The sequence below is a fragment of the Manduca sexta genome, chromosome 20 (genome assembly GCF_014839805.1).
Source record: "Manduca sexta isolate Smith_Timp_Sample1 chromosome 20, JHU_Msex_v1.0, whole genome shotgun sequence".
Taxonomy (NCBI): domain Eukaryota; kingdom Metazoa; phylum Arthropoda; class Insecta; order Lepidoptera; family Sphingidae; genus Manduca; species Manduca sexta.
The window spans coordinates 8,835,929-8,863,770 of NC_051134.1; the positions used below are offsets into that span (position 1 = coordinate 8,835,929).

General features: G+C 37.9%; 1 protein-coding gene across 4 annotated transcripts; it reads right to left on the reverse strand.

The window, feature by feature from the left end:
- On the reverse strand, positions 1 to 27,702 carry LOC115448133 (neurexin-4). Of its 4 annotated transcripts, none has more exons than XM_030175448.2 (25): positions 27,343 to 27,702; positions 26,483 to 26,596; positions 23,250 to 23,446; positions 20,489 to 20,630; positions 19,747 to 19,950; positions 19,183 to 19,349; positions 18,449 to 18,625; positions 17,726 to 17,887; positions 16,851 to 17,067; positions 16,049 to 16,193; positions 15,448 to 15,554; positions 14,489 to 14,614; positions 13,769 to 13,972; positions 13,514 to 13,693; positions 13,159 to 13,296; positions 12,688 to 12,824; positions 11,768 to 11,919; positions 10,990 to 11,186; positions 9,616 to 9,756; positions 8,628 to 8,807; positions 7,318 to 7,451; positions 6,762 to 6,972; positions 3,922 to 4,059; positions 3,506 to 3,597; positions 1 to 2,911 (listed from the first exon to the last, which is right to left on the reverse strand). In XM_030175448.2, the coding sequence occupies exons 1-25, from the start codon at positions 27,407 to 27,409 to the stop codon at positions 2,813 to 2,815; spliced, it is 3,828 nt and encodes a 1,275-aa protein (XP_030031308.1). In that variant the 5' UTR covers positions 27,410 to 27,702; the 3' UTR covers positions 1 to 2,812. The 4 variants fall into 4 exon arrangements, with proteins under 4 accessions (XP_030031308.1, XP_030031307.1, XP_037296586.1 ...); XM_030175447.2 differs by lacking the exon at positions 23,250 to 23,446 and adding an exon at positions 24,224 to 24,420 and having other exon boundaries at positions 27,343 to 27,696; XM_037440689.1 differs by lacking the exon at positions 23,250 to 23,446 and having other exon boundaries at positions 27,343 to 27,699.
- Between the last annotated feature and the right edge of the window lie 140 nt (positions 27,703 to 27,842).

Consider the following 27,842-nt stretch of genomic DNA (forward strand, 5'->3'; position numbering starts at 1 on the left):
TATTTGTGGAAAATTTATTCGTGACATCGAAGTAGTAAAATAAAAACTCTAGTCTCAACACTACGTGATTTAAACCTATGTGCCTTGCGTCATTACGGAAATATTAAGGCACAACACCTTATTATAATGACATACAAAATCATACAAAACTATCGACACCTTGTCGACAGTCTATCGATGTTGGTAAAACGTTTCAGCGCATGCATTTATTAAGTCTTCGGGTGATTTGATTTGTTTTTTGTATGTAAGTAAAGTCATCCAATTTTGTAAGATTTATCGACTTTTACTACAAAATAATTCAATTGATAATACACATGTTCTAACAGAATTATGAAATAAAAATTTATCAAATCAATCTATCGACAATACCAACCACCCATAGCAACCAAACTATTAAACCATCGACATCGATAAACTGTCGCCATTACATCCTTATCCATAACCAGAGGCAGATATTGCATCGCCCGCCATTCTAGAAAAATGTGGCACCAATAACATCGACGTACAATTCATTATGAAACTACAATTCTCGACTCAATGCCGCGGCCTTCGTCACAATGGTTACAGAAATAAAAAAAATACACATCTTTTAAAACTAAATTCACGTAAATACTATTTAGGGCCTACTCACACGACATTTATACGACGATATGGTTTGAGATATGCGCACTTTACGCAGGTCTACGCGTATGCAATAGAAAATATGTTAGTACCGATACCTAGAGTTACGCGATATAAACGCGCGTTTTAATTGCATTTGAAAGGCGTCGCATTTCGTATCAACGACGTGTGCATAAGCCCTTACCTGCCGTGTACATAAAAGCCTATGATCACATCATTGGTTTAAGTAAAAAAAGATCTCTTTTGGACGGAGAAATAAAAATAAAATAAAACACAATACCGCAATTAAATCTAATGAAACACTAATTTGTATGGGCAGTCTAAATAAAATATCATAAACGAATCCGTATATTCTATACATACTAGAACTTAAAGCTAAATTGTGTCGATAAAATCAGAATAAATCCATCACAAAAATGCTGGTTATAACCACCCTAATTTGAAATGAAGATTCATCTTAGTCAAACATCGAGTGTTATTCGGATGAAATAATTGTGATGACAATTTTATCGATATATATTTACGTCAAAAATAATTAGTACATCACTTCAAACACAACTCGACGTCAGTTTAATAACGAATGACGCACAAATCTCGCAGAACAGAAAAATAATATCAAACTGGTTGAACACACATTATATAATAAATACAGATGGGAATAGCTCAGGCTGATGATAATTGAATAGCTCGCATCTAACGCTTAATGTTAACTACGTTATTCGTGACAAAAATACTTTATTATGTACCAGGGTGGCTACACTGAAAATCGAAACGGAGCGTAGAAGTTTCGCTACACAAAGAATTTGGTAAGGCCATAGAATAACCATCAAAATACATATATTTTCGAAACTGCGGTGCATCGTTTTGATTTTCAGCAGCACCCTGTATATAGTTCTTACATAAATTGTAAGGCGTATGAGGACTACATCTTATCGATATCGACTTTCTAACATTATTTATTTAACATTTATTGTGAAGTTTGGATATTATATATACACAATGCATTATAGGCGAAAATGCTGTAAGAATTATGACTATAAATCAAATAATTTACAGAAATAATATTCACTCCAATATACAAACTTACCAAAACTTTTGAATTGAGAGAGTAATACTCTGGCTGAGAAATTTACTCGAAATATGAAGAACAGATAGTTTTACTAAAATTACATGTAAAAATTATTCAATCATAGTCATATATTCTCTATTGACAATATTTGCAAGCTGCAAGAGTGTAGAAGCTGCTCTAGCGTAAATACATACTATACTAAGAAAATGCTTTTGATTAACCCAGTCTTATTTACAGAGAGAGGATTCGAGATTCATTGAGATTCTAGAAGGCGATAGAACATTTAATAAGGGCCCAAAGTATCGACTTCGTTTATCGATATCGTGTTTATTGAACAGCAATCGCTAAGTCCTCAATTTCGAATAATTATATTCGACCAACTTGTTGAAGACTATTCGATTGACACGTTCAATACAAGACGATACAGCTCAAATACAAAGTAACGAGTATAGAAATTTGGAATATCGATACTTTCGATTATATTCGGTTTTATAGAATCGACGCCCAGACTATCGAGTGTTTCGAGCCCTAAGCGTGTATTAAGCAGCCGTATGGCACTTCGCGGGAGAGAGGGCTTACGATACGTTAAGTTAGATGCGTTTTAAAGCGATTTTTTTATTTGGTTTTTAATTTTATTTAACAATTTTTTCGCTTTTACGTTGATATAATTATGTTATGAAGTGTTTTAAGCTGCGCTATGTTGGAAGAGATAGTTAATTAACTTAATGATTTATTGTTGCAAAAGATGGAGGATATATATATATATATATTTCGATTAGCAGCCATATAATAAAAATATTATGTTAACAGAGCGAAATATTCGATTAAATATTGAACAGTGTTATTGAAAAATATTTTCCATGTCGATCAATGGAAATATTGTTTTGTTTAAATTAATAGGTACACACAATGCTTGTATTGTGAGTCTTTAATGTTATTTCATATTATTCACTGGCATCTCATAACTGTAATATTTAAGAAAATAAAGTTAGAAAGCAAAGGTAATTGTGAGCATCGTACATCTGAAGGTAAAATATTAAACACCGGCGTCGTTAAGCAGAATATAATCGCATTGACGTGTATGCGCGGCGCAGTGTATGTTTTGTAATTGGTGTGGTGCGGCTATATGAAGAACTCGCGGCGCTTGGTGACGCGCGCGCCGGTGGTGGCGGCGAGCGCGGCCGCGTCGGGGTCCAGCGCGCCCGCCGCGCCGCGCTCCTCCTGCACAATAATGTATACATCAGCTGTGTTATGGACTGGCCCACTGCTGGGCACGGCTCCTCTACTACTGACCGGGATTAGACTTTAATCCACCACGTTGGCCTAGTGAAGATTGATGGACTTCACACACCCTCAAAATTCTTATAAACAATTTCTCAAATGTGCAAATTTCCTCACTATATTTTACTTCACCATTAAAACAAGCAATAATTCACAAAGATTACACCCATAATTTTAGAAAAGTCATTTGTGCCCTTGTGATTCGAACCTGCAAACATTCGCCTCAGCAGTGCGTTCCACACCCAACTAAGCTACCGTCGCTTTTTCTAACTACTATGCTACAATGATTATTATCATGGATACTTTTATATCTTTTAACACCCTCCTAACCATAAAGATACATCACAAAATCACCACCTTTTTTTGTGATTTTTTATAGAATCTATGTAGTATTATGAAAACAAGATATTACATCAATCATTACCCTCATATATTTTCATCTCGGTAATTACCAATTTTTAAAGTCAATGCAGAAAACCTAAGGTGACAAAATTTGAGATTTATAAACCTTAAAAATTGACAATCGCACTTTACCTGTGTAAGATATTCCCCTTTATGCCGCGAAAGAGCGCGCACCAACACGATCGCCACCACGATCAACATCAGGAAAATAAAAGCCAGCACAGCTGAAAAACAAATACATTGTAAGTCACTAATTTTACGAAAACTTTTTCATGTATAAAAGCTTTAAGTTTCCATTATAAATGGCCGGGGGCCGGAGCGACCCTAGTGATGCTGCGTACGCAATAGCTCCGCTCCGATCGACCCCGTAGCTAGGCGCCTCTAATGGTGGATCCATTATTCTATACAGAATGTTACATACAAGGCGATTTTTTACGTTCAGACACGCAATCGTTGCCTATTTGCCAATATTCGATGATCCTTTTGCAGATCCTTAGAGAGAACTGGAAAGGAGAGAGAAATAATGTGGACTTTAAAGAGTGACTTACTGCCAAGTATCGCCTCGTCGGTCTTGTGGTAGTCAAGCTCGTGCTGCAGGTCCACCAGCGGCGGCGGACGGGTCTCGATGGGCTCCGGCGGATGTGTCACCGGCTCCACGCCGCAGAAGTCCTCGTTCAGGATGCCGCCTAGAAAAATATAACAATTATAGCTTTTGCCCGCGGCTCCGCCCGCGTTATAAAGTTTTTCAGGCTAAAGTTTTCCGTTATAAAAGTAGTAGTTTCCCGGGAGCCTTTGTTCTTCCCAGGGTCTCAAACTGTTTCCATACCAAATTTCATCTTAATACGTTGGGTAGTTTTTGAGTTTAACACGTTCAGGCAGACAGATGCAGCGAGGGACTTTTGTTTTATAATATATATTTTTAGAACTTTTTAAGAGGAACAATCCCGTCATACATCATTGTTGCATAACTTTAACCGTTTACGCAGCGCACGCAACGGAAGCTCTCAAAACTAATAATTTTTCCCCGTTTTTGCAACATGTTTCATTACTGCTCCGCTCCTATTGGGTATAGCGTGATGATATATAGCCTATAGCACTCCACGAACAAAGGGCTATCCAACGCAAAAATAATTTTTCAGTTTGGACCGGGAGTTCCTGAGATTAGCCATTACTGCTCCGCTCCTATTGGGTATAGCGTGATAATATATAGCCTATAGCACTCCACGAATAAAGGGCTATCCAACACAAAAATAATTTTTCAGTTTGGACCGGTAGTTCCTGAGATTAGCCATTACTGCTCCGCTCCTATTGGTCATAGCGTGATGATATATAACTTTGAGCACTCCACAAATAAAGGACTATTCAGCACAAAATGATTTTTTCAGTTCGAATCGGTAGTTCCTGAGATTAGCCATTACTGCTCTGCTCCTATTGGGTATAGCGTGATGATATATAGCCTATAGTACTCCACGAACAAAGGGCTATCCAACGCAAAAATAATTTTTCAGTTTGAACCGGTAGTTCCTGAGATTAGCCATTACTGCTCCGCTCCTATTGGGTATATCGTGATGATATATAGCCTATAGCACTCCACGAATAAAGGGCTATCCAACGCAAAAAGATTTTTTCAGTTTGGACAGGTAGTTCCTGAGATTAGCCATTACTGCTCTGCTCCTATTGGGTATAGCGTGATGATATATAGCCTATAGCACTCCACGAACAAAGGGCTATCCAACGCAAAAAGAATTTTTCAGTTTGGACCGGTAGTTCCTGAGATTAGCGCGTTCAAACAAACAAACAAACAAACAAACAAACAAACTCTTCAGCTTTATATAATAGTATAGATAAATAAAATCATAATTTCATTTACAGCGGTAATTTTAGATATTAGTGTGCATACATTTTAAATATTTTGCCGTCAGTTCTAATTTTCTTTCACATCCATGATTATTTTCTGAAAGAATTTTAAAAATAAAATAAAAAAATATAAAAGCACTAGCTTTTGCCCGCGGCTCCGCCCGCGTTATTAAGTTTTTCAGGGTAAAGTTTTCCGTTATAAAAGTAGTAGTTTCCCGGGAGCCTATGTTCTTCCCAGGGTCTCAAACTGTCTCCATACCAATTTTCATCTTAATACGTTGGGTAGTTTTTGAGTTTAACACGTTCAGACAGACAGATGCAGCGGGGGACTTTTGTTTAAAAAAATATTTTTTAGAACTTTTAAAGTGGAACAATCCCGTCATACATCATTGTTGCATAAATTTAACCGTTTACGCAGCGCAGGCAACGGAAGCTCTCAAAACTCATAATTTTCCCCGTTTTTGCAACATGTTTCATTACTGCTCCGCTCCTATTGGTCATAGCCTATAGCACTCCAGGAACAAAGGGCTATCCAACACAAAAAAGATTTTTTCCGTTCAAACCGGTAGTTCCTGAGATTAGTCATTACTGCTCCGCTCCTATTGGTCATAGCGTGATGATATATAGCCTCTAGCACTCCACGAACAAAGGGCTATCCAACGCAAAAAGAATTTTTCGGTTTGGACCGGTAGTTCCTGAGATTAGCCATTACTGCTCCGCTCCTATTGGGTATAGCGTGATGATATATAGCCTATAGAACTCCACGAACAAAGGGCTATCCAACACAAAAAGATTTTTTCAGTTTGGACCGGTATTTCCTGAGATTAGCCATTACTGCTCCGCTCCTATTGGGTATAGCGTGATGATATATAGCCTATAGCACTCCACGAACAAAGGGCTATCCAACGCAAAAAGAATTTTTCAGTTTGGACCGGTATTTCCTGAGATTAGCCATTACTGCTCCGCTCCTATTGGGTATAGCGTGATGATATATAGCCTATAGCACTCCACGAACAAAGGGCTATCCAACGCAAAAAGAATTTTTCGATTTGGACCGGTATTTCCTGAGATTAGCCATTACTGCTCCGCTCCTATTGGGTATAGCGTGATGATATATAGCCTATAGCACTCCACGAACAAAGGGCTACCAACACAAAAATATTTTTTCGGTTTGGACCGGTAGTTCCTGAGATTAGCGCGTTCAAACAAACAAACAAACAAACAAACAAACAAACAAACTCTTCAGCTTTATATAATAGTATAGATAACATGGAATTGTAAACACAGCACAGTCAGATCGAAATGAATACGGGATGACTTTTCCTGACATAGTGAAGTTACAGTCGCTCAATGATGACTTTTGAAAGGCAATAAAATAGGAGATCGGGGTCTTGACCAATTATGAACAAGTCGATGGAAATTGATAAATATCGCATGTTACGTCTAGGAATAACATTAGACCATTCAAAATTCAGCCTACCGTACTAAAGCCGGCCTCCAACAGACCAAAAGTCATATCCTATCCACTCACCTCCAAGACTCCTGACATTCGGCGGCGGGTCCTGCTGGAACAGCAGCTTCAGCGGGTATATATCATCGAACTCCACTCGACTGACGCAGCCCACGAAGCCCTCGGCCATCGACTCGTTCCGTCCGATGTACATGTACTGTATATTGTTGAACTGCGCGTCCGCAGACTCCTTGACGTTGAAGTTATACTCTTGCGTCTCGAAATTGTCAACCTAAGGGGTAAAGCCTTCGTAAATTAAACTAGTGTTGAAATTTGAAGTTAATGTTTTGATATATATGGAGCATTTCGGCTTGAACATCTATTGAAAACTAAGTTCACAGTGCATTCACATATTGAGTAATCGGTATTATCAGAGTAATAACAGATTCTTATGAGACTTAAGTCTTATGATGCCTCCATTTATGTCTTAAATGATCTATCAGAGTTCAGTAACATGCAGAACTTTGTAATTCTTTACTTTACTTTACTTTATATCTCTTATCCTAAACGAAAGCTTGCTCGTCATTCAGTAAGACAAAAGGCTAATACAAACATTAATATCGACTTATGACATCACCTGCAACACCAAAGTGGCTCCACTGTTCTTCCTGGACAACCTGACGTCGTGGTACTGTCCCAGGGCGAAGTGTTTCCCTTGGAACACGATCTCTTGCCGTTCAAAACCGAAGTCAAATACAACGCGAAGGTGACCTGTTATAACAATAAAATTAGAATTTGAACGAACTTTTACTTGACATTAGGACACAGATATTCGATTATAAAAAAAATTATGGCACAATATCTCCAAGGTAAGATAGGTGGGTCAATTTGGTAGGAAACATTTTGGTATTTCTTACCCCTAAAATTGTGCCACTCCTAAGCTATAGTATGGACGGAGGAACAAGATGTTTTGCAAGATATTAAGTTGATGAGTTTTTAAAACTAACGACTGCTAATTTTAGATTCATCTTATCTGTAGTACGAAATATTTTTTCATACTTACATTGGTATCAAGGGGAGTTCAGACCACATCCTTACAATTATTCAAAACATAGTAAATAATTAGTTTTGCTAGTGGTACGATATATCATATATCCGCTCGGATAACAACCACCGTACACAAGGTATTAAAACCAGCCACAGTGGCCCACGAAGTGTGTCGCTTTCCGGTATCAGCCCGTGTATATCCGTTTCCAACAGGCCGGCATAATTGTGTCGACTGTCGATGGGTAATCATCTTTCGTCAGTCGACATTACATTGCACACCACTCCACATACCTAGTGCAGTGGGGCTATTTGCCGTGCCCTAATAAAATAATTTAAATAAATTGAAAAGTTTTGTTACAACATACATATATCCTACCACCAGCAAAACTATGTTATATCTATGAAATAATATATGTCGCCGCAGCACTGGTGAATTTCCGAAGCGATAGTGGCGCCATCTATTATTACATCGAGGAAGTATTAGAAAAGGAGGGAGGTCGACTGTTGCCAATATAAGGACCGGCCGAGCGACGAGAGCTCAGTCTTGTACGAGTGTTGGTTGAGTCTGGTTGGAGTCTTGTACCAGCCTTGTAACAGTGTAGTAGTCTTGTTTCACGCTCGAACCGAGCACATTGTGTATTCCGCTGGTGTTGCTATGCAGTAAATTGTTATTGAAGTAAAGAAGTGTTTCAATAATTGAATAACTGTCTGGAAAATAAATTTAGACCGGTGAAACTTTACCAGTCATGTAAAAAAATAACCAAGTAAACAGTTTCACTCCGACATATACAATATAAATAAATAGTTATATGGGCTAATACTGTGATCTATCGCAACTATGTTCGCCTATGTGATGAATAAAGCATTTTATTTTGTTTTTATTTTTATTTAATATCACACCTGAATTGGACACCATGAGCGTGAGGTACTCCCCGGAGATGTTGGAGTAGAAGCCGAGCAGGAACCCCTTGGGGTTGGTGGTGGTGAATCCCACGCGGATCTTCTCGTTGATGGTAGAACGCCACGAGCCCAGGAAGTCGTACTTGATCAGCGAGTTCGGACGGAGGTTGACACCAATTTCTGTTCAAATATATACATACATTTTGTAATAATAATAATTCACCACCTTAGTTCTCATATATTACATATATATGTATTTATGTATAATAATATTTATTTTATGTATTTATATATCTATATGTATACATATACATATTTTTATTATTTGTTATTGAAACTTTTAAATTTTCTACCTTTCTTTCATGCACCGACCATGATTATCTCTGCACCACCCTAAGGTTGGCTGGTAGATAATGTCTATAGTCCGCCTGTATACATTTGTATATGAAGTGCTAATTAAATAATATGTCTAAGTTGTATTCATATTTAAAAAAACGATAATTATAAACAATGTAACTATAATACGTTACCGAAAATATTACAACCTTAATTTGGAAATTCATTGCTATATCAAATTACAATGGTACTCTCACATTAACAATTTTTTATTGTTATTTGGTAAAAACCATTCATAATTCGTTAAAAGTTAACCTTGAATATTTCAGGGGGTTGAGCGTGACGTAATGGATTGCACTATTTTGTTTGAGTGATGTTGCCACTGTTTATGCATAGTCGTTTCGCTTATCATCAGACAAGTAACTTGCTCGTTCTTAGTCATTTTAATTAGAAAATAAAATCACAAACATGATATGATAGGGGATGAACTGATCACCATATCGAGCACAAATTCCAGACACCGGACAAACTGATTAAAAAATTCCAATATCACTTTGTCCGACCGGAGGATTGAACCAGACCTCAGTACTGCAGTTGTACTGCAATACTACTACGTTACCTAGGTAATCAAATATATTAATAATAAGCTCACCGTCAGCGCATATAGGTCCCTTGAAGGCGGTCCACCTGCAGTCGCAGGAGTAGGAGTCGTATCCCTCGAGACACGTGCCGTTGTTCAGGCACGGAGATGAGGAGCATTTCCCCACGCAGCCCTCCGATATGCCGTATATACCTGGAAATAGAGTCGATGTTAATAATATTGTTTAATGGGATAAGGGAATATTATTAATGTATTGATGTATATTTAAAGTTTTTTTTTTAATGGTATGGTGTATTTTGGAAATATTTGCCATTAATTTATTTTATTTTTTGAGGAATAAATCTTTTATTTATTCTAACATCATGGGTACGTTCTAGTGCTTAATGGGTTGTTTAAAAATATTTTGTTTCCGTAGTATTATTTTCCGACGTAGTATGACGGCAGTCAGCTTTGGTTGTAAAATAGCATACCTAATAAACTTTGCTGAATCAAAAATTCGAATATATAAAATGTTTGGTATCACACAAATTTCTAATCGAAATTCTACGCGGTGTATAGTGTTCACATAGAATTATTTTCCAAAGTAACTTGACAGAAGTCAGTTTTGTTAGTAAATAGCACATTGAACAAACTTTGCTGAACTAAAAATTCGAATATATACAATTTTAGACATGACACAGTTTTTTTTAGGGGTTCCTTCACGTGTTGTGTGGCGGTACAATTAGTGCATATACCGCCATCTTGTCAACATCGCTGGAACTACAAGAGGATCGATGCAGTGACACAACAGGGTACCGGACTCATTTGTGTTCTTTACTATTATCAAATATTTACATAATATAAATTATAACACAGAAGGAATTATTAAAATCCGGTAAAAAATCAACAAGTTATAAGTCTTTGAATTTCGGTGGAAGGGGTAATTAACAAGAAACAGAAAAGAGACGAAATATCCACATGTGACGTCATCGGGAATTACGACGCGTGCGAAAAAAGAGATGAAGCGATATCCCCACATCGCGCCCACTTATACACATTACAATATTTTAAATATGAATTACTCGCTCATTTTTTAACCAATTTTAATGCAGTTTTCGCAGGAGTGCTTCTTTTTCATATTATTAACCATTACATATAGAATAATGTACAAAATCAAGCATAGGCCGGTCCCCTACTGGAGTGTTAATCATACAGCAATCACGATAGATGGCGACATCGATCCTGAATCACGCTTGCACAATTTGCGCGACGTGCAGCATATATACCACCAACGAATTGGAACTGTCGGAGGGGCCGCGACCGGTCACAAGTAACATCTGCCTGACTGGGAATCTTCCCCTTCCATAGAGGAATGTAACCATCTGTTCCTCTACAGTGGCGTTAACCTTTACGCCGCTACAGTGGATGTGTGCGTGTGGTGCGTACCGCGGCGTGCGAGCGCGCGCAGGTCGACGGGGCGGCCGTTGAGCAGCAGCGCGCGCACGCAGCCCACGAACCCGTCGGCGCGGTCGAGCGCCGCGCCCAGCGCCAGCCCCGTGCTCAGGTACAGCGCGCGCGCGCCGCCGCGCGCCGAGCGGATCTCGTTCTTCAGCGCGCCGTCCACCACCACGCGCGCCTCCTTACTGCAACACGCACATGTTCACGGAACCCACACCGATACTGTTTCACTAGTTATAAATATGTTTCATAACATTATAATTGAAGGGACAGATACATAGGTGCAAACATAACACTATATTTTTTTTATGCGCGAGTATTGCATTGTCATAACTTCTGACGTTCGTTTATTTAGAAACAATACACACGCGCTACATGTGAATGTGAAGAACTCACCTTAGCAAATTTTATAGTGGATTAAAATATCAGAAATATCTTTCTTTAGGTGTATACTTTATTAGTAAAAACTGATACTGGCATCCGAAAAAAATGAACTTTTCTACAATATTTAATAACAATTATAAGCCAACATATTTACAAAACTCATCACTAAAATTATAAATCAACCCCCCTCACTATGATATAAATCTTGAAATAATCAAAACTCTAAATTGATCCATCGACCCAGATAACACAACAAAAATGGTTTCATAAGTAATAATAAAAAATGGTCCTTCGAGCCAGATTCCACAACAAAAGTATTTTATGGATATAAATCAAACAAAATCTAACTCAAATGAGACCCTACAATACAATAAATACTCACCGATTTCTCTCAATTGAAACGGAATGCCATTGATTGTCAGCCAAACGGTTGCTAGTTTCCACGGAAACGCCAAGAGGAGTGTCTCCCACTTGAAACTGGAATTGGAGCTGATCACCACCGATGATCGAGAGCTTTATGTAGTCTTGAGGACCCTGGAATTAGTAAATGGTTATCGAACGAACCTATTGAAAGCGACATCGAATTGTTAAGTTTTTTTTTTTTTTGCGTAACTGCCTTGGTTATCACCGGGGATACCCAGCTAATGGTGTACAGGCGATCCCCCGGCTTAGCAACCACGGCAGCCCCTGATGAGTTGGTGGGCCGTACTGCCATCACTGGAGGTTCGGTAGCCTCCAGCTAGGCGGTCCCAGGGCCCGGGATGAAGAAGGGAGGGCATAGAGGGAAGGACGGGAAGAGGAAGGAAGAGGAGTTATCAGGATGGCTGGAACAAGGGAAGGGAAATGTTCACAAACCCTTAGACAGACCTCAATGTGAATTTAGCAACCAAGCGGCATACGCACGAGCTGTGCGCCTAGGGTCGCGGCACATGTGCCCCCATGCATGGGCGTGCATTTGTAAGGAGACCAAGCGCACAAGAATTGCCTCGGGAGGATTGTTAAGTATTTTGATATCATTTGAAAAGGAAAAACATTCTGAAATAAAATATACGTTGCGACCATTAAATAATTAGGCAATCTGTCAACCAACTAACCTATGTAAATTATCGAAATCTTATTCGATAACAAAGATATTAGTGTGATATATACTTCTACTAACATATTATGATTATGATGCCACCTTTATGTGCCACCCTGTATACCTTGATCTGACAAATAGGAAAAATCTTATGACTTTTTTAAAACCTATCTATAGCTCAAAATTAATTCGCCACAATCTTATAAAATTGTAAGCGTTATTACCTTGGAGTGAAGAAGTACGGCGTTCTCCCTCGTCGTCTTGAACTCGAAGTAGATGTCGCCGCTATGGCCTAGGTCGAACATCGGCAGTATGATCACCGAGTCCGATATGCGGAATGTTATCGCGTTGCTAAACAAGTCTGGAAAGATAACATAAATTATAATATTCATAATTATATAAGTAATTTTAATTGTTATTTAGAAATAATAATTATTATTCTTATACATCGTTTTGACGTATAATACATGTAAGTTGGTTCGCCTATGTGATAAATAAAGTTTTTTTTTCTATACTAAGTTTGAGTCAAATTTATCCAACTATCGGTCTGGACTAATTTATCCGTTTCTATCTATTTAAACTGTCTTTGAACTATTGTGGTATGTTTTGAAGAATATAACAGATAATGCAATCATTGCGCGTTAGAAAACCATCAGACATTTTAGGGTGATAAATAATAGACAAGCATATCTTACCATCTCCCTCACACAACAGCGGTCCGAGTGTGTAGCGTCCCTCTTTCTCGTCCAGATGACTGCCGGTGTCGCCGAATCGCAGCTGCTTTACCGGTAAGAATTCCTTCTCAGTAATTTCTCCGCCGTCAGATTGGAATTCTGTGGGGAAAAGGTATATTAATTATCGATATAGATATATACTGTAGGTGTAAAAAGAAAACTGCAAAAATACTTCAAAAACATTGTTGACTCACAAATTTTATCAGGCCATATATTCGTCCATAAGGTTTTATTATATAATTTTTTTATGCCAACCGATTGTGTACAAATTGATAATCGATATGAATGTACGATCGATACCATGTAAGGCACGTACCCTCCGGCTTGAGGTGCGTGTACTCAGCGTCGCAGTTGCACCACTTGGTGTTGTCGACGCAGGCGCCGAGCACGCCGCACTGGCACATGCGCGAGCCGGGCGTGGCGCCGGCCCAGTAGTCCATGCGCTGCCCCGTGCGCGACACCCACCACGCGAACGGGTGGAACGACGACTCCTCGCCTGCGCACCACACCACACATCATAAACCGTGAATACACATAATATAATTTGAATATGAAGAGCGTGAACACTAACTAGGCGAGTTAAGCAGCCGCGAGTGTCGGCACATGTACTCGAGGCGCTGCATGCAGTTGAGCGAGCGGTTGAGCAGCGCCTCGAGCTGCTGGCGGCCGGCGTCGTAGATGATGTCCTGGCGGAAGCTGCCCGGCTCCTGGTACCCGTCCACCAGCGTGCTCACGGACGACGAGTGCTGCACGGCGGTGATAATGCGACCGTCCGCTGCGAATGATAAACCATACGAATAAATTGATTACTTGTATCGATTAATGTTATTACTCGGTAATATTTTTTTAACTAACTGCAAGAAGTAGGTTATTTCTATCAGCCCGGATGGCGACCACGGTACACAAGGTCTAAAACCCGCTATATTTGCTTATGTAACCATCATTCGTCAGCGACTTACCACCAAGTGCAGTGGAGGAGGAGGATGTCTATATAATAAAAGTATTTGCTTTTTTTAATGACGAGACGAGTTTATTGTTCACCTTGTGGTAAGCAATATGACTGCCCACATGCAATAAAATACCATCCAACACCTTGAATTACAAAGTATTGTTTGGTTTTCCTTTGCGCTCGCCATTCTAAGACATGAGATGATAAGTCTTATTATGTCCAGTAGTTACACTGGCTACAAAGTCCTTCTAACCGAAACACAGTTTGATAACACCCTGCTGCTTCGCTTGTATGAATATGTATCATGTAAGAATGTGCTGCAATGATAGTAAATATACGTACAGTAGAACTCGCAGGTGACGGGGAAGGCCGGCAGCGGGCCGGAGCCGTCCACGTCGATGTGTATCTCGGCGGAGCGCGACACCGCCTGCACGTTCTTGTACGCCTGGCACGACAGCGGGTGCACCGCTGCGAACAGAACAGTCGACCGTCACCTACCGCCACAATATGTTATACAAATAGTAGTCTGCTTGGGACTTTTTTCTAATGCGGCGATAGCCTAGTTGGGTGTGGAACGGACTGCCGAGACGAATGTCCGCAGGTTCAAATCCCAAGGGCACACACTTTGTCCCGCAATGAAATTAATCAAATAGAAAGATAGGGAGAAATCGGAAATATTAGTTGTCCACTTCCCTCCGTAGCAAAGCGTACTCTGCTTGTAATAAGGGACTACACCTCTCAAAAATAAAAACCCAAACTTTACTGCAGTGGTTTCTAACGTAAACCGAATCTTGATCCACATAACAAAAAATTCCAAACTATCAACTTACATTTAATTTCATGAGTTAAATACTAAATTAAATACATTTTAATTACTTTTCTCGTTCATAGGGGTCCACCATCCCATTTTTTCAGAGCTCGAACAATATGGTCGGTATAGTAGAGTTCTTTGGAATGAAAAGGAATGAAAAGAAATTCAAGTGCCACCTCGCACATTCCAAAAATTCTTTGGAATGTGCGAGGTGGCACTTGCCTCCAAAATTACTATCGATGTTAATTGCATTACCTTATTAATCAAGTTAATTTATTATAATAAAATCAATGTCTACCAGTGGCGAAAGATGAAATTTTCCGAAAAAGAACACCACACAACATACAGATATTAATATACATGAATGCGGTCTGCAAATCTTCTACACAAAGGGGAGCCGGCAGGAATCGGGTTATGTGGACCCTTCGCCACCGAGGTCTACCGCTGATAAAACAATACTAAAGCATACAATATGTTAGCAGTAACTCACAGGTATGGCAGACCGCGCCGGCGTACCCTGTCCCCTGGCAGTTGCAGGTGAACTCCTCAGCGGTCTGCGTGCAGATGCCACCATGCTCACAAGGGTTCGGGTTGCATCTGGAGAATTTAAATGATATCAATCACTACAATCACTTTGCCTAACACTGATCACTATGACTTGTTGGCTCTATAACTTTTTTTTACAGAAAAATGAACCATCACTATCAAGCAAATATATAAAATAACACCCCTATTCATAGACGGTATTTATCTAAGGACAGAGCATTGCTATGATAATAAGTCTGTTTCTCAGTGCTGACAGCATGGCAGCCTTCGCAGTGCGAAGCCATAGGGCCGTTGTGATTGGCTAAAATTGAGATACAACTTGAATCTAACTGGGTGTCAGATAAACAAAGTTGAACAAACAGGAAGCTGTCAGATAAACAAAGCTGAAAAACAAACTTGTTATCACAGCAATGCTCCATCCTTTGATAAATAGCGTCTATGAATAAGGGGGTAAGATAATTTATATAAGACTTATAACAGTATAACACCTGTTGGTTTTCGGACCAATGTTGAGTTTGTAATGTTATTCAGCCCCGAGTACTCACCTGTCGATCATCTGGCAGGCATCGAACACCACCTCGTTGGGACAGCAGTAGTCTTCCTTCTTCCAGTCGGTTGGCAGCCTGTAGTTGCCGTCCACCGCTATCTTACGCATGCAGCCCACGAAGCCGCGAGGAGGCGCCTTACCACCTAGTAATACAGAAGTTAGCAGCTTTAGATGTATATTGCAAGACCCAACAAATTCCACCTTCTCAATGACTATTTTATCTTACCAAGGGTTAGGTTATGACTCAACTAAACAAGCCATTATTGCTGGTTCTATATGCTTTAAGTCGCTATCTAGTGTTAAAAGTAACAATTGGATATGTCTGTTTTTACAAATATTCACAGTTTAATTAAAAACGTATTGAGCACTTCTGTATACTGTGTGGGCATTAAAGCAGTTCTACACATGATAAAAGTGTGAATAAAATCAGAACTAGTTGACTTAATATCATTAAATACATAAAAAAAAAATAGACAAATGCAAATCCGTACTATAAAAAACTGCTTCTTGCCAAATTTCCTAATTCTAAGGCAACAGGAAGTACAGGACTTACAAGTTTGTTTATCATAGCTTAGAGAGACTATAGACCCGATTATATTATGATATTTATTTTCAAATTAATACCTCAACACGATTCTGTGAGAAAGGGTCTTGACAGACAGACAACAAAATGATCCTATAAAATTCCTTTTGAACTACAAAACCCTAAAAAAATTAATTACTATCCAAATGAAGGTAAATTGTATAGTGCGTATACGCCTCTTATGAGCCCATTGATATAAAATCAACATAACACTCACCAGCTATATAGTAAGTGCTGCCGGTAAGGAACTTGAGCCTCTTGGAGGTGTGCACGGGTCGCCGGTCCACCGACACTGTGAGCGAGTCTATCGCCATGGTGACCATCAGCGAATGCCATCTGCCGTCGTTGAACTGCTCCAGGTAGTTGTCCAGCTTCACTTTGGGCATGCCCTGGGTTTCCAGCTCTACTCTAACTTTACCCTCGTCTAGGTACACCTGGAAATATAAATTAGACTTGATAAACGTGGTCGTAATGTTTCTTGATAGACCAATGAGATGACGCTTTGTAAAAATGTATTGTACAATAAACGCAATAAATTATGAGTACAAAGGAAAAATGGTGGGGGTGAGTGTGTAAAAAAAATGTGTATAGTAGCCTCATAACACATGCAACCCAATAAACAATGCACATCGACTAGGTAATCAATCGCGCGAAACATCGCATTTTGGCTGTTGGTAGGATATATTTCATATCCACCCGGACAAAAGGTGTTTAAACCTGCCATAGTAGCCCACGTAAGTGTGTGTCGCGTTATGGGATCAGACTGTGTATATTGGGCTCAAACAAGCCGGCATAATTGTGTCGACTGTCGAGGGGTAATCACACCTTAAGGCGATACCTCAAGGTCCATTTTCATACATTTTGTTTCACCGTTAATCTGGGTAACTAAACAAGTATTGGCAAGTAAAGAATTTAAATTCACGTCTAGTTAGTGATTAGTTCTCGCAGTTGAAAGAAAACCGTAAAAATAATTAATAATCATGGATATCTCGGCCTTTAAAATTTCGTCATATTAAATTTTCACGTCACTTTTCTGTTAGCAGTGAAACCAACTAATCACATGTGCTCACGACTCGTGCCTCCGTAGCATACCTTGATATAGCCGTCGGTGTTGAACTTGTGGTAGACGAGCAGGCCGTGCAGCTCGTAGGTGCGGAACTCGAGCGACACGTTGAGCGTGTTGCCGCCGGAGTAGCCGCGCAGCTTCGCGAACGAGCCCGAGCGCAGGAACGTCACCGGCACCACCGGAGGCTCCTGCGCAGGACATGTGGGCTAGTAAACTTGATGGTGGCAGCATACTTAATGATAATCCAGATAGCGACCACCGTACACAAGATGTAAAACGTTATGTAAGTGTTTCGCGTTCGAGTATTAACCGTGTATATTCGGTTTCAAACCGGCCGGCATAATCGTGTCAACTGACGAAGGACAAAAATCGATAACCCACTCCACATAATATCAGGTGAAGTGAGGTTACTTTGCCGTTTGCGTATTTTTTTTTTTTTTTTTACTTATCTTCATTGTACTGGCAATTCTAACCAGACATTATAATGGGGTAAATAACAACGACGGTATAAAAAATAATAATATAATAGTAAGTGTATGATTTCATTATCAGAATTTATACAATTAGATTTGTTAACGAAGGATCAATGTGTTACTGCTTCGTCTACTGGCAATAATAACTGGACGCCATTATTAACAACGGTTTAAAAAATATAAATTAAACTGTTCAATAAATCCAATGAAGAAATAATACGTGAAGGAGTGATTTCTTTGAAACTTCTCACACATGTAATTTTATTTTCTACTTACAGGACACGCATACAGGGTGTTCACTTTCTGGAACTTGAAAGCCTCTCCCGACTCGTACCCTTGCTTCAGATCCTGGATCACATTGGTCGCGTTCAAGTACATGTTCTCGACGCAGCCCGTGAAGTTCTGGTTGACCACCAACCCTTCTTGGAAGTTTGGCACGCCTCCTATGTATAACTGAAAACAAAAAAAGTAACCCAAAATACAAAACGTTTAACATGACTTATCCAGCTGACTTGGTTATTTGTACACCTGTGAAATTGGGAGCAATAGGGGTGAGGATTCCATTCCCAGATCAAACAACTAAAATAGGTGCAACACATCTCAGTTGTCCGGAATAGGGTTACATGATAGGGTAATAGGATTGTCTCTTATTAAATAATGGGACAGATAAAGCTAAAAAAATCGGGTCAAACAGACCAGCATACTTGTGTCAATTGGCGAGGGGTAATCATCTCTCATCAGTCAATACTCTATCTGGACTCTACTCCACTTACCATCAGCTGCAGTCTCTTTAGGTCTCTTTGCCCGTACAAAAAAAGCTTTTGAGGACAAAATCTCAGGACGAAAAAGACAGTCTTTTTTAAAGTTTTTTTTTATGGCCTCAGTAGACAAGGAAACAAACGTTCCGCCTGATGGTAAGCAGCATCCACCGCTCATGGACTAAAGCAATACTAGAGGTACAGCCAAGCCGTTGCCTTCTGGGTTGCCAATAGTAAAACTTCTATACTCACAGCCCTATTCAAGTTGAGCCTCGAGAATTCCCCTTTGATCCTGTCGCGTACAATAACTCTGTCCACAGAGAAGATGATGTCCCTTCTGTTGCGCGATATGACCACGTCGTGCCATATGTTGTCGTCGAGGAGGCTGCCCACCGACATCGACGAAGATGTACCTGAACCTGTTGGGGGAAATGTTAGCCTTGTGTAAAATTATTTAATTTAAAAGCAAGTAATCATTAAAGTAACGGATAGTTGAAATATAGACATAACATACAATGTGGTGTCATTACAACAAATTCTCAGATTTACATTAATTATTATGCAATGTGTACTAATTGATAGGGATGTTTTTAGTATTCTTGATTTATAATATTACGAATCAAATAATTATTTTGTTTATATTTACGCTTTCGTGGTTGTTTTGTATACAGGGTGTAACACAATTAATGTAACTTTTAATATGACACCGTGTATTATTATTCTGAATACAGATTTTTATTAATTTACATAATTTTTTAAAATCAATTTTTTTACTAAAATTTAACTCATGACGTCAAAATCATCAGCAACACTCACCCAAATCGACATTCAGCACTAGTCTATTGTCCCTCAGCTGAAGCGCTATGTAGTCCCCCTGCGTCCCCCTGGAATACAAGAGCGCTCCCGACGCCGTGCTGGTCTTGAACCTGAACCTTATCACCTCGCGGGACGCCGATATGGGGTCCCGCAGGAGGTCCATCTTGACCAGAGACGAGCCGTTGAAGTACAATGTGTCGGCGACTGTTGAAAATTAAAAGCTTTTTTAAATACTTACTAAGGTATTCAAATAAACCTATTTTGCAGGTTTTTATCGCGATTTTTATATTATTATTTTCTCTCGATGTTTCGAAGACTTTGCAGCCTTCGTGGTCACTGGACGAACTCCCATATAACACAAGTAATTATTACTAAGGTGTAAGAATTCTCAGGATATTCTGGTTCCTTACAAGTGATGCTGTGGTAAATAAAAGACCATGGCTTTTTTAAAACCCTATACGATATAAGTATATTACCAATCATTTAAGAGCAATAATTCAAATGTAAGTAATTAATATTTTAGTTGGAATACTTGAAAAATGTCTTAGGACGATGAGGGCTGTTCAGCTTTGTTCAAGTTCCGATGGAGCTTCTGTTTATTGGCAGCCAATACCCATTAGCATCAGCCAAGCTACTAGCTCGTCTCGACATTCAGTAGTATTTGTCTTTTTTAAATACTGTACTACTACTACAATTAAGGATTGTCCTCAATGAATATAAAAAATATTTTGTTAATGTTTACCATAATCACATCCGTACAGCTCGACCCTCATGGATATCTTGTCGCGCCACCGCATCGGGTTGATGCGAATGAACTGCGCTATGATCGGCACTTCGAACTCATTCTTCTGTACTGTGTTGCCGTCCACGTTGCCTTCGAACATCTGGTGGGTTATAGTTTGATATATTACTGTATTAGCTTTTGCTCGCGGCTTATAATTTCCCGGGATAAACAGCTTATAACCTTCCCAGGGTCTTAAACCTCCATACCAAATTACATAAAAATCCGTTTAGTAGATTTTGAGAAAATCGATAACATACAGACAGACAGAAAAGGGGACTATTTTATAATACGTGTATATTATAGGCTAAATCAAATCTTATTCGTGTATAAATGTATATAGATGTTGTTAGTAAATGCAAAAACCGCCCACGGATTTGTTTGTATGTTTAGCATGAAGAGCATGACCTCAATAAACATATAAATCTCTCTTTACAGTTAATAAAATCAAAATGAAGAAAATGAGACTTTTACAAATTGTATACGATTCTTTCTTACTGATCATAAGATAGGTACTAGTTATGTATATGCTAAAGTATCGGCACGCTATGATGGCCGTTTTGACTGATCACTCATCAATAATTCATACCTACATAGAAGAAGCTAATTGTTGTACAATACTGTCAATAGTGACGTTTATAGAATGAATTATTCGGTTATGGTAAAACCCAAACACGCTATTTTTGGTGCCAACGTTGCACGTATCGCTTAGTGATGCGCACCTACTTATATAAAACAGTGCACTAAGTACAAAAATCGCGAACGGGTGCACCATAATTAACATAAAATTTGTTAAAATTATTTCTAACATTTGTACTGAACATTTATAAACCTTTGAACAGTTTATCGCGTGCATTAATTATTTAACCCAATCCGAAACCCCACATTTTGGTCCTTCAAGCCGGAATTCTACGACACATCTCGTCACTTATATGATCGTTTGCCAGCAAAACTTTTACCTAAAGCAAACTCGCGTAGTTCGTATTCATTTTATTCATTCGTGGCAATATTCAGTTTATTGAAATATATGAAACAAACATTTTTATTTTTACTTTTAATCAGCTACTGTGATTTACAATATTCCAAGATAAAAATCCTGAACATATTCCGTGTGCCAAACATATAAATCAGTTCAACGGTTTAAGCATGGCTGGCTAACCCTAGAACATGCTACATCCATCATCACAAACTACATTAATTTAAGAATTCTAATGCACAATACTGAAGACTCCACATTAACCACCATTTCTATAAATAACAAAGGACATCTAAAGTGATTTATTCATAGCAATGCTACCCTTGCATGACACTAGACTGGCAGGACGCCAGGCCGCGGAGGAAAACAAGGGAAATATAGCACAACTATGGATTTCTATAAACAATGCAATAATCGTACATCGTTACTAATATGAAGCTGAAGATTTTATTTCTTTGACCGCGCCAATATACGGAGAGCTGGTAGACATTTTGGGCAAAATGTTTAAGTTAATGTAAAACATTGATAAAACTGTTTTTAGTTATACCTGAATATAATAATGCAGACCTGGCTGAACGGTTATAGATTTTAAACGACCCTTAGAATAGTAAAGAGCAAAATTTATATTACCAAAATATAAATCGAAGAATTTTGAAATTTCAATAACAGAATTTAGCAAAGAAATGTTTTAAACACTGAAGCAAAATTAGCCCTTTCCTTTAATTTTTCGCATGTGATTTTTTCTCAGAATTTGATCTTTATTAGCGGCAATATCAAACGGTGTAATGATGTTTTTTTTTTTTTCAAAATAATTGTGGGTGTAAACTATGTAACGCAGTCATAATATTATGTCGTATTATTTCTAAATTGCCTTCAATGCTACATTTAATGTGCTCATTGCATTTATTTAGGTCAACCAGAAATATGTTTCACGAAGGCCTATTACATGTTTTACCCAATCATCTGCATGCAAGACCGTTTAGTCATAAAAAAATCTTTAAATACATTTAACGAGTATTTAACTACGACTTACAAATGAAACAAGTATAATATAAATAAGTATTTGTCATAGGAATATTGTAATTAAGTTTCAAAACTGTTGTAATTTTTTATAGAGGAAATATAAAATATTGCCTTCGATAGTACGCATTACACAGGCTGTGGCATCGATATTTGGCAACTACTTACGTATTTAAGTCTGCCAAAAAAAGGATGTCTCGTTATATTTCATACAGAATAAATAATTTTATTGCGGACATAAATACGAAGATTAAAGTTGTAAATTGTACACAAAAATCTTCAACAGAAGCTTGTAAATATTTTTGCAATAAAAAAAATAATTAAGCAAATCCTGTCATAGTATAATCCATGTTATCTTCATGAAAGTTTTCCAGGATAAAAAATTGAGTGCAAAGAATATTATAGGATATCAATGAAAGCCCATTATTTAGTATAAAAGCATACCGAAGGGCATTACTAAGGTAATCATAGTCATATTAATAGACAATAATTAATTATTAGAGCTAAAGTTAATATCACCATCCCCATTGTTATTTTCTATAAAATTTAATATTTAATTAGATCATGACAACATAAATTAAATCTTGTTTAAAAAATCTTTGATACTTTCGTCTTCATTGTAGTCATAATGAGTGCTTCTAGGCTCTGAAATTACGTGGAATCATTATGTTATCTCACTTCACCAGAAAGAACCCACTCTCCACCTTCTTTCCCATTCTAACTCACCTGCGCAAACCCATCAGCGCTCGCCACATCCCTCCAGCTCTCACCATCATCGGAATACTGCAGCATATATTCTGTTACATACTCGTCGGTCGCGTACCGCCCCCTGGTGGCGATGCCGCGCAGCTCCATGCGCTTGCGCAGGTTCACCGTGAGCTGCTGGTAATACGAGCTTTCCTGCGCCGTCCATGCCGACGTACCTTCACCGGTGTTTGTTTGTTAGTTTGTGCTTTTGGGGTACAATTCTGACGTGACAGTGAAATTTAGCAACAGTTTCTTTTTTATTAATATTTTTTGGAATTCGTTTATAATATTTATGAGGTGTGTTAACTGCCATACATAATTATTGCATCGATTTATTTTTCAAATACTATAACTTTAAATAGTTACTTTATAAGTTTAAATTAATTGTCTGGAACGTTTTTATAAATACTTATTATGAGCGTTATAGTGTTTGCACATTTTAATGTATTTAGTATTTGCCAGATTTAGACGAAACAAATATGACTTTAATTCGTACATAAATAATTAATTCATGGACTTTTTGGATTAAAATACAAATTTCACACATTGAAAATTGGCCTTAATTTCATTGAATTTATTAAACCTCGCCACTGTCATATTTTTGAATTGTACCCAGAAACGTGAATTAGTTGTATTAATAACAGAAAACTTGTACTGTTATACCATCGACAAAGTAATTTTGGTTAATTTAACGATACAAACACAGTCTTTAGATTCATACAGTCTGTCGTAAACTTTTGCCGAGATTGGGCTGAACTAAATCTATAACAGTCACTTAAATAATTGAGATTTTCTATCATTAATCAATGCCATACTGTATAATTCTAAAGACCTTAAAGAAGAGGTTAGTTCAGTATTGTAGGGCTGCCATAAAAAAAAAACACAACTAAAACCCACAATAAAACTCAATAAACATGCACATGCAGATAGCTTCACGATATAGTTGTTCATACCTTGACCTCACCGCCTGCCGCTTTGTATTGCACGTAGTCGAGTCCGTTCGACCCATAGCTAATGTGATACTCCTGCACGAACTCCTGGGAGTGGGCGCGCCCTTGCGTGGCAACCCTGGTCACATTCTTAACCGAGCCCAGGTCTATTATCAACTGCTGGTCGAAGTCGCTCTCGGACGCCGTCCACGCATTCGTACCTTTCGTAGAATTTATTTTTACTCTGGTATCCTTTACCCTTTTTAGGTTCGATTGTTAGACATTTTTGAAGTTTATTTCGAAATAACAAGACGACGGTTTTGTATTTTCTTTTATTCATGTTTTCCATGTTGTAACTTGAGGTTATATTTTTTAACAATATCTTATAATAAAGCATAAATGAGAGCATGCAAACAAACAGTAACCCAATAAAAATGAAAAAACACAAGCACTATATGTAGGTATAAATTCTAAAACAAAGCAAGTTTAGCGACTAACATAGTTTTACTTTAAACAACTAAAACGTCGATATAAGTCACTCCCATAATCACATAACGACACCGCTGCCCATAACAGAAGCCTGTAGCAGATAACTTTAGTCTTCAAATTACAATGCGTGATAAGTATTGCTGGAAGCTCGTCATCTGAGGTCACCCACTTCTCACACCTAGTTATCAAGGCGCATCAGAAATGCTTCTCTAGCTTCTTCATAAAATCTTCACTGAAGGTTTCATCAGGATTGTACAGAGGTTTCGCTTCTTGTACCAAATCCTCAAACGTCAAAAACTCGAACTTCACCGGCGAGTTTTCCCGCCTGTCCTTGGAATGTATAGACACGGCTACGGCGTGTCTATCGTCTATTAAAGTCTCTTGAAAATGCCAATCTTTTTTCAATACGCCCCTGTCGTACAACTTCGTATCAGTCACCGTCTCCCCTACACGCAACTCGAAATTTTCTATCGAAAAACTTTTTTCTTTCATCGCGATTGTTAAACCCACCCCTGTATTTTTGACATAACTCTCCTTCAAACACCAGATTCGGTAAAAACACGCAATCTGCTCCAGCTCAGTGCGGAAACTCTTGACAGTGTTCCATTCATGCTCCGAGAACTGCCTCGACATTAAACGGAAGAATTCCGGTATATCTTTATTCACTGGGGGCTCTATTTTCATCACATCTATGCCTATATTCGCCCCTAAATTACCAGCTAACACAACATAATCTCCTTGATGAGATACATTGAAACTAATGGGGATGTCTCCAGCCCCCAGCAAATACGGTTTGCCTCTATCATCTCTGCCAAAATGTATGTCCTCATAAGGAATTGACATGGACAAGTGTACATACTTCCTCAGCATGAGCCGTCCAACCAGAGATGACTTGGCGTCATCTTGGAACACAAATTTATCTATGCGCTGCTTCTCCTCAGGTTGTATGTAGCTGGAAGCGGCAATGATCTCTTCTTTAGAAGGATTCCACTGTTTGGCATTGAAAGCCCATCTAACATTGGTATTCTCTGCCATTATTTTGATAATTCTCTGCTGATTATATATAATTGAGGTCCAATTACCATGCAGTCTGTGGACCTGCAGACCAACGAAACTTCATTTCACTTTCAATCCTCTTGATATATCTTTGCGGTTTTATTCCATTGATAAATAAATGTAACACATAATTAAGCAAAAACAAAAATTAACACTTATCATGCAATTTGTGACTACAAATATTTTTTTGGAAATATTTTAAATTCTAGCACACAAAAAGTGCTACTAAAGCATTGCAAACTTCATTGAATAAAAGTGTAAAATGTGTTGAAAAACCAACAATCAGATTTCGAAAGATAACCTTTAAACCGACCTAGTTAATGACTAAATATATTTGCGAGTCAACTAAATCAGTCACTGGATTGTTTGCTTATCAACCTTTTAACTACAAAAGAATAATAAAAAACAAATCAGGGAGTAAATACAAAAAAACAATGCTATCTAGGTTTATTACAGCATTTGACCTATAACTGTAAATATTGTTTGTTTATAACATTTTATACATATTTATTATAAACACTGGAATATAAAAAAATTTCTAATTGAACTGCCAATGTCTACATTAACATGGACATAAATAACAATTCACTGACTATAAATTATACTTCTTTATATCCAATGGAATGTAAAATATACATTTTTAAATCATTCCACCAGATTTATTGAGCAATCATTTTACATTGTTTTATGTACAGATATAGGCCAAAGTTCACTGTTTATTTTAAAAATAATACTCACCATACAACTTAGCATTATCTGCCCCTCTGTCCCTGAGGCTGGATGTGGCGGATAACTTAGCGTTCTCTACGAGGGGCTCATTGCATTCATAATCATAGTAATATCTTGCAGAATCTGAAAATAATGAGACATTAATATATTAAAAATACACTTTTAGAGACTATTGCTTTCAGTTCCAGTTTTTATCTTTAAAATTTAGCAGGGTCATCTAATATGTCAATACATGTTTTTTTAATTTATTGTATTATATGTTTTTATACTGCTCTAATTTGTATATAATGCTTAGATATACTTTTTTTAAACATTTTTATGTCCATAAACATGTCTTAGCATTTGGAATATATGCCAATGTATCATCATTTTGATTACTAAAGTTAATAAGCAAGTCTGTCCTTTATAGCCTTTAGTCTACAAAAAAACATAATTATATGAGGAAGAAACTCTAGGACGACCAGAAATGTATGAGATTTGCCTCTCGATAATACAAGGCAGATTCATGTTCTGAATGTGTCCACAGCCATGTACCATTTATTTTAGACCAGTGGTATATGTGTAGAACTATAATGTGCATCCTCTATATAAATCGATAAATTATGCATATAGACTACTCCACAAAATAGTAAGTACTTTTCTTTTTTAAGTAAATAGTTGAGGAAAGCATTATAGTTTACCGCATCTGAGGTATGATGCATCATCATAACACGTGATATTATTGAATTAAAGCAATAATGATAATAGTACATACTATACTATGGTGACCCGGTCTTTATAGAAATATTGATACGGGAATTATATCTGTATTTGTAATGTATCGAAATATAGAAACGTAAAAATTTAAGGTAAAAGATCGTTATACATACCAGCTTTGGAATTAGTAATGCTATGGCAAAGCAACACAACGAAATAATACACAAAACCACTCATCATAATTTCATAATTATTGTGTAAACGTAATTATTTAGAAATGTTGTGAATTAATCAAAAAACGAAAGAAAACTGTTTGATCATTACTGGCGTTGTCATAATCGAGCAAAGCCGGACAACACCCAAGTTGACCCAAGTCAAAAAGCAGAGTAGAAAATTCATGTAAGTTTCCGTTGCCGAAAAAAGATAATTGAATCGATAGCAATGAGTAGCAAATCCTCAGATCGAACATTGCAGCGTTCTTATTGGCCATATTCGTTAACATCAACTTAAATTATCCAATCATAACCGCCATGATGCCGTTATATTACAGTTCTTCGACAACGAAACCTGGGTTTTGCCAAAATTACTGTTAAAATAAAGTTCATATTATGGATAATCAATTTATGTGAGGGTAATTGACAAATCGATGTAAAATAACAAATAAAACATAAAA

Bases quoted from the DNA above. Each gene is read 5' to 3' on its own strand.
- LOC115448133 (XM_030175448.2), bottom strand. From the start codon at position 27,409: ATGATGAGTGGTTTTGTGTATTATTTCGTTGTGTTGCTTTGCCATAGC. The intron at 17,888-18,448 runs GTAAGTAGAAAA...TGTCCTGCGCAG, and splicing joins ACACCCTGTATGCGTGTCCT to GAGCCTCCGGTGGTGCCGGT. The intron at 12,825-13,158 runs GTAAGATATGCT...TTATCTTTCCAG, and splicing joins GCTGTTGTGTGAGGGAGATG to ACTTGTTTAGCAACGCGATA.